The sequence below is a fragment of the Triticum dicoccoides genome, chromosome 7A (genome assembly GCF_002162155.2).
Source record: "Triticum dicoccoides isolate Atlit2015 ecotype Zavitan chromosome 7A, WEW_v2.0, whole genome shotgun sequence".
In the NCBI taxonomy this organism is placed as follows: Eukaryota; Viridiplantae; Streptophyta; class Magnoliopsida; order Poales; family Poaceae; genus Triticum; species Triticum dicoccoides.
In genome coordinates, this window is record NC_041392.1 from 52,894,327 (window position 1) to 52,901,819 (window position 7,493).

Genomic DNA, 7,493 nt, shown 5'->3' on the forward strand with positions numbered 1-7,493 from the left:
ACTTACACTGACCACACAAAATTTCTAAAAATATCGCTACAGTATATGATTTTTTTTGCACAATACTACAGTATATAGTTATGAATTTGTGTCTATCCAATATTTTAAGCAGTTTAATTCAATAAATGCAAGTTGTACTGAAATTTAGATTGTTTCAATGATAGAAATTAGTAGGATTACTTGAAGCAAGTAAGAAATCCGAGCAATTGAATGACGATGTCTACTAATTCTTGGATTTTTATTCTCAACACTTTCTGTTGCACTGTGTGCATGCCTACTCGTGCGATCAAGATGTATGCATGTATCTCCCGTGGGCTGGTTGCCAAAAAAAAAAACAGCTGTCTTTTACCCCCAAAATTACATGTATAGCCAGAAATAAAGTTAACTTTTACATATATATGTCCCCACAAACTACGCTTCTCCAGAAACATGGTAATAGTCACCCTACTGTTGTTTGGATTAGAGCCTAAACAGCTTCATGAATGATAGCATCCTGAAGCCTAATTTGCGCCAGAATTGTGATCATAATAATTACTAGAACATGGAAAAATTATTGGAGAACTGATTTGCTGCACATGTTAACAGATCACCGAATGGAGGATCTCTGTTTTTCAATCTTCAGTCATGGCTGCGACTGCACTTGCTGCTGCTGCTGTTGTTCTTGGTCATCTTTAGCAACTCTTGGATGCTGTTGCAAGGCCTCCTGCCTCTTGCCCCATAGCAGAAGATACAGGCCAGCTATCACAATCACAGATCCCACCACACTGCATGCATGCATACACGTTTGCAAAGCATAAGTTTCAGATGGCAATCATGCCATGGGTAAACAGATACACGCATGAATTTCTATAGGTGTGTTTGCACCTTCCAAGGTAGAGCGGTTCATGCAGGACGGTGAAATCCATGATGCAGACGATGACCTGCGACACCGGGATGAAGGCAGCGACGAACACAGCCCCCCGCTTCTGGATGCACCACGTCAGCAGCACGAAGGACATGCCGGTCGCCACCACGCCCTGAATTTATTCAGGCACAATTAATCAATCAGCGGCATACCGTTGCAAGTAATTCAGAAGCTTACTGAGTAGAGGACGGTGAGGATCTGGAACTTGTTGGTGATGATCCAGGCGGCGAGGTTGCGCTTCACGCAGAGGCCGACGACGGCGACCTGGAGGAAGCTGAAGGTGGACAGGAAGGCGTTGCAGGAGTAGACGTAGGGGTACTTCCTGGCGATCCTGCCCTGGAGCAGGTACCAGCAGGCGAGGCAGACGCAGTTGCCGAGGATCGCCACCGTGCCCAGCGTCCACCGCCTGCCGGAGTCCGCTCCTGGCGACAGCGGGGATGAAGGGGAGCGGTGGAGCTGGTGGGCGCTGTTTGGGTGGGTGAGGGCCACGCCTCTGTAGAAGGTGAGCAGCATGGCGCCGGCGAGCGAGACGAGCGTGCCGGCGAGCTTGGCGGCGCCGGTGGCGGACCTGAGGTGGAGCGACTCGGCGCGGGTGGCGACGGCGAGCACGAAGGTGAGCACGGGCGCGATGTTGGAGAAGGCGCTGACGAAGGTCGCCGTGGTGTAGCGCAGCCCCACGAAGACCATGTACTGCCTCATCGCCGCCCTGCCACCATGCAAGATCGATTGTGTACACTATATGATCCAACCGTCGTTGATTGGAAGATCAAACTGAGAAGATTTGATCAAGGAAAGAATACGTACCCGAGCGCGGCGCTGACGAAGAGGTAGGCGAAGATCTCGAGCGTCATCTTGGGCCTCGACTTGCTGATGGATATGAAAGTATGAAATCGAAACCAGTATAATCAGAACAAGGCTATATATAGCTTCATGCAATGAATATGCAATCGAAATGGACGTCGTGTGGACTCACTCACCCCTCTGTGAAGTGCGCGATGGGGCCGAGGAAGATGGCGGCGGCGAGCTGCTGCAGCGTGACGAGCACGAGCGGGTCGAGGCCGCCGGCCATGGCCACCTTCACCAGCGCCACCATCACCGCCGACAACACGTTGAGCGCCAGCATCACCACCGTCGGCAACAACAACCCGCCGCTCCCCATATCGCTCTCTCTATTCTGTCTCGCGCTATACCACCACCGTAGTAGAGTACACCAAGTCACCAAGACGCACACGCACGAATGCCGCTGGAACAAGAAGAAGATATGTGCAAGCCTAGGTCGGTTGCCTTCGCTTGGGCTGCGCATATGTATCACACTTGTTGATCGGCAGGATAGGAAGAGGACGAACGCGGCAGTTAGTATCTACTGGAATTCGGATGAGATATAGAGCACGAGGCGAGAGCGAAGCAATGCAACAGTAATCAAGCAGAAGCAATGCAGGATAGGAAGGAGATCTTTCAACAATGGCAGCAGTAATCAAACAAGATCCTTTTCTTTTCTTTAGCCACTCTTAATTGTGTCCATGATGACCGAGATTGCGATCGATCGATCGATCGAGCGAGAAAAAATAAGAGAAACTGAACATGATATGATGCGCTATTGCAGTTACCTCTTCGCGTTTTGGTCCACGCATTGCACTGCATGCTCGGTGGTGCTGCATGTGACCTGGCCGTCCGGCTTCGCGTGCAAGCCTACCGCATGGCTCCCGCCCTCGTGATGGTTCGTCTTCACTGGATATCTGTCGTGCTCCGGTGATGGTCAGGGTGTGCCCCACATTAGCGCAAATGGTAGCATGCATGACCGTTGTCTGCATTGTTAGATCTGTCGTCTCAGCAATTGATATGTAGTGTTCACATTGATCCGCGATTCCCGTGTTGTTCGGGAGATTGCTGCATGACTTCTCCACGGGCAAGTTGGTGGCGGCAATATAGAGGACTTCGTCTATGGTGGTGTCTCCGAATACCGGGTCTCGAGTTTTTGGGTGAAAACCCTAGGTCTGACCTTCTCTGGGTATACCTGGCAGTGGCGGTTTATACTCCCTTGTTGAAGGCACTGTCTGGAGCTTACTCTGTCCTTTTCTTCTGGGTGAAAATTCATGATCTGACATATATGTTTGGATTCGACGATGTCAATGTCCATGCATCATTTCCTTGTTGAAAGTGTCGCTGTTGGGGGAACCTTCACGTCGTCCACGTATTGTCAATACTAGCACAAATGCCCGTGCGTTGCTACGGTTGAACTTTGTTATTTGACTCTGATGTCCTTAACTCCCATGGTAACTATCGACCAGCACCTCCTACATGGCTACAATCGGTGTGGGTAGCCAACGTGGCTACTACCGACCAGACGTCCGCAACCGTCATCCTGAAAATTGACACAAACCTGTCAAGCTTCAACTTTTTGTTTAATCTAGCACAAAAAGTTGAAAAGTGACCAATTAAATTATACTATTATTTATACTAAATCAGAATCACTAATTAATCGTCTAATACACACAAGGGAACCATTCTTAGCAGTTTGCAATCCAGGCCCGCTTTCAACTTGGAGTTCAACTCGGTGACTGAAGTGATACTTCCCATGCTAAATACAGTCACCAGCTTTGTCAGAATTCTTGCACACAGCACACTCTCCGGGGAGAAGTTTTGGACATCCCTTGAAAGCCATAGAAGATCATCATGTTAATGTGTAACTGCACGCATCAATGTTACTGATATCATGTCAGAACTTGTTGAGATTTCCAGTGTGCTCATAAGTCCCGTTTGACTACAGATTGGTTAAATCATTAAGAACTTCAGGTTACCTCAAAGAAAAAGTACATAGTTTGGCTCCAGATGAAAGCATTAGCACTATGTAATGTCTCGACTTATGTTGGAAAAACATCTAGAACACGCAACCTGAGCAGCAGGCTACCGAATTCTGGAGCCACAAGGATGGGGACAGAGAACCTCGACTCAGAAGTGATGGATCCATGTAGGCGCAGCATGCTCCCTCGGTGTTCTTCAGATGCGCAGTACGTACGCCGATTGCATGACCACCACCGCATGAGCTCCACAGCTTCATCGAACTGGAGCGTGAGGACACGGCCCTGGTCCATGGCTCCTGGATCTTGACATTTGTTGAATCTGGCATAACACGAGACTTCCATCCATCCAAGAAACTAAGCCACCACAGCTGCATACATCAGCCATAAGATCCGACTGAACATTACGCCTAAACAAGAGACAAGGACAGTCCACGGGGAGCAAAGACTGAAGCGATGCCTAAACAGAAAATTTTTGTAGCTCTGAACATTGGGTGGAAGTGGCAACAACTCAACAGTAAAAACACAGTCAATCAGCACGCATCCGTGGCCGCGGCACTACGTCCGTGAGAGAGTAAGCATTCTGCCCAGGTAGATATAATATAATATGTGGCGCAGGAGCACATGTTGGGGCAGTTGCGGAGCACCCGGGTTGCAAAGAGGAATTGGGTCAGCGAACGGAGAAGCTCAGCTTCTGCACGGAGGAGCAGCATTGCCGTCAGGTGGCAGGGAATCGAGGTAGGCATGAGCCCCCTCTTGCACCGAGATCGAGGTCCCAAGCATGCCGCAACCAGATTGAGGCACACCATCCCAACCCCCGGCCGGCCCAGCCCGAGCCTCGGCCCCGCCTACGCCGAGATTGACGCCTGGAGCACGCCCTGACCAGATCGAGGGACTTTATATGTGGGAATGGTGTGGATTCAACTTGATAATCTGCGAGCAGGGGCGGGGCATAGAGCACGGCGGCCGCGGCCAGAGCCTCCGCGTTCGTGTTGCCGTAACACTGGCCGGATTCGACGCGCGTTGATTCTAACGCTGCCCTGCATCCCGCGCGTCCTCCTCCTCCTCCTGGGTGTTGCCTGTGGCGGCTAGGAGCATGTTGAACAACCCGTCGTGGTCGGCGGCGCGCGCTCGAGCCGGCCGGTGCGGGCCCGGAGCGCAGCAACCCGGGCCTCGCCGTTGGCGGACCGCGCGCGGAGGACTCGGTCGGCGCGAGAAGGAGGGCGCGGAGGAGAGGAGGCAGGTGGGGGTGCGGGGAGGATGGCGCGGCGGCGAATGCAGGCCGGCGGTGCGGAAGCGACGGATCCAGGTGGGGCTGGGACGCGCATGCGCTCTACTTGGGGGTGTTTTTCTTGTCAAATGCGTCCACGGGTGGGGCAAAATTACGAAACGTTTTTTTCACTTATTTACTGGACTGCGGGTTAATTACTTAATACCATATGGGGATTTTTGAAAAACGTGCGCGACGGTGAACCGGAGACTCAATCCGTGCTTTATTATTATTAGGGAGAGATAAGTGGTAGTAGTTGAGATTTTGCTGCAGTTGGTCGTTCCCCTTGCCTTGACCACTATGGGTCTTTTTTTCTTTTTGGTTGTGTGTATCTTAATTGTGCAGAGGCCGGATGTATACTTAAGTATGTTTGTATCCACTTGATGCGATATTATGAGTTAATAAAAAATGCCATTTATCAAAAAAAATCTTTCTATCTATATCTATATCTATCTATCTATCTATCTATATCTATATCTATATCTATCTATCTACTAATTCTAGACTCTCAAGAAATACCCACGTTAATTAGATTTTATGAGCCGTTAATCTGATAGAATCATGTTATTACAGTAGAGATCCATCCATGTAAGATTTTTTTTCTCTCAACGGTCTCTTAATTGTCCATCCAATCTCTATATAAGGTAATTAGAACCATTGGACAAGGTGCATGAAAGAGTCCTCTGTTGCTGTCCCACGTGCATACCTATTCAAGAGTCCATTGCCCCAACGAGGCTTCAAGGTCGCGTCTATAATCCCTTAGAATCGCTCATCCTCCCTTCACTTCTTCCACGCATCAATCCAGGAGACGATGCAACCAACCACTGCCTGTTTTCTTCCTCTTCAACCTTTAAATCTGGTATGCAAACCTGCTAAGTGGTAACTTCCAAATTCAGAGAAACTCTGAAATTAAAAATACTTATACTAATTATGGACTTCCTAGAAATTCCCACATTAATCATAGAAAACAGGAAAAATAGGCACAATTGATTTTGTGGGCCTGAATTATTACGGTTGAGATCTATTAATAATCCCCTTGGATGTTTTAATTGGATTTTTTTTCTGATTTTACTATGAAAAAAAGGAAGAAGAAATAGATCCGATCTAATCTAGCTAACTATTTAGATTCCACACGGTAGAGCCTCCTCCCCTCATGGACAATCCTCTTCGCCACACGGCCACAACCCTCTCTCACCTTCATCGGTCGTCATGAACTTACGATCCAAGCCTTTTTATTGATCCGGTCATGGCGGCGAGTTCAATCTCGCAGTAAAACATGTGCGTCTCATGAATACTCCACCAATTGATCTGGTAGCAAGGGGAGATGCCTCCTCTTCATCCCATTGACATTAGTCTCTCCACTATGTGTTGATTTTATCTCGGAAAAAGCAAGGTTGAGAAGTACACAGGTTGAAATTGTCGTCTACTGCCTCCACCAATTCTACCGTGGATGACAAATTGTAACACGGGACCATCGGCTATACCTACCAGCGATTGACATTTCTGTATTAATCTCATTTTTTATGGACCTAACTAGGGAGCGCCCTTGCGCTCCATGACAATAATGAACATACCTCCCATATTTAGAAAGTCTAACTTTTTCAGTACCAGTTGTCCCACATGGTTAACACAATTTGGAAAAAACCTACACCATTGCCCCCGTTATGCTCGCCTACCAAGCAATAGTCAAGATCTTGTCTAACATGCATTTGTTTGGAGTTTCCAAAAATTTAAAAAGCCATAACTTTTGATTCGCTTGTCGGAATTCAAATCCGTTTTCACCATTGGATTTCCCTCAAGGAGTTCTTCAAAACTATATCCCATATGGGTAGGTTACGTTGAACTTTTTTTCTTGAGCAACTTTGGGTGCAATGGAGGCAATTTTAGTGCTATAGGGAAGCAACTTCTTCTTTTTGATCTAGTAAGACAACCTATTAGGCTGGTTTGCATAAAAGGAGAAAAGCCACACAAAACATGAGGCACCTTTAGGGCTACACACAAGCAACTTCACTGCACTATGCGTACCTGTGAAATTTTGCTAACATTATCCTAACTTGCCTATGATGGCCACTTAGTTGCCTATTGTTGATGGTCAGTTTCCTATGATTGATGCTCAATTGCATATGATTGATGCTCAATTGCCTAAATTGCCTACCATTAATGCGCAGTTGCATGCTATTGGTAATTAGTTCTTACCATTGTTACTCAGTTTTCTAACTTTAAAAAATAGTTGCCTACAATATTGTGAAGTTGCTTACCATTATCTTTCTATGTTGCCTACAAACACTTTGAACTTTCCTAGATTCACCACCAAGTTATCTACCATAACTAGCAATAGCAGGCAACAGAGCATCAACGATAAGTGACTTCATAATATTTAGAAACAACGATATACAAGCATGAACAAATAGGCAACTTAGAAGTACCGGTGAGGAAGTTAGGAGAATGTTAGATAAAATTAAGTAAGACACAAAATGTAGTGGCCTATTTTTAGAACTAAAGTTGCCTCTAGTAGAAGAAA

General features: G+C 47.3%; 1 protein-coding gene across 1 annotated transcript; it reads right to left on the minus strand.

Moving 5' to 3' along the window:
• Positions 1-622: 622 nt before the first annotated feature.
• LOC119333064 (WAT1-related protein At3g30340-like) lies at positions 623-2,063 on the minus strand. Its single transcript, XM_037606092.1, has 5 exons — positions 1,882-2,063; positions 1,709-1,771; positions 1,082-1,610; positions 865-1,016; positions 623-764 (listed from the first exon to the last, which is right to left on the minus strand). Exons 1-5 carry the CDS (start codon positions 2,061-2,063, stop codon positions 623-625), a joined length of 1,068 nt encoding a protein of 355 aa, XP_037461989.1.
• Between the last annotated feature and the right edge of the window lie 5,430 nt (positions 2,064-7,493).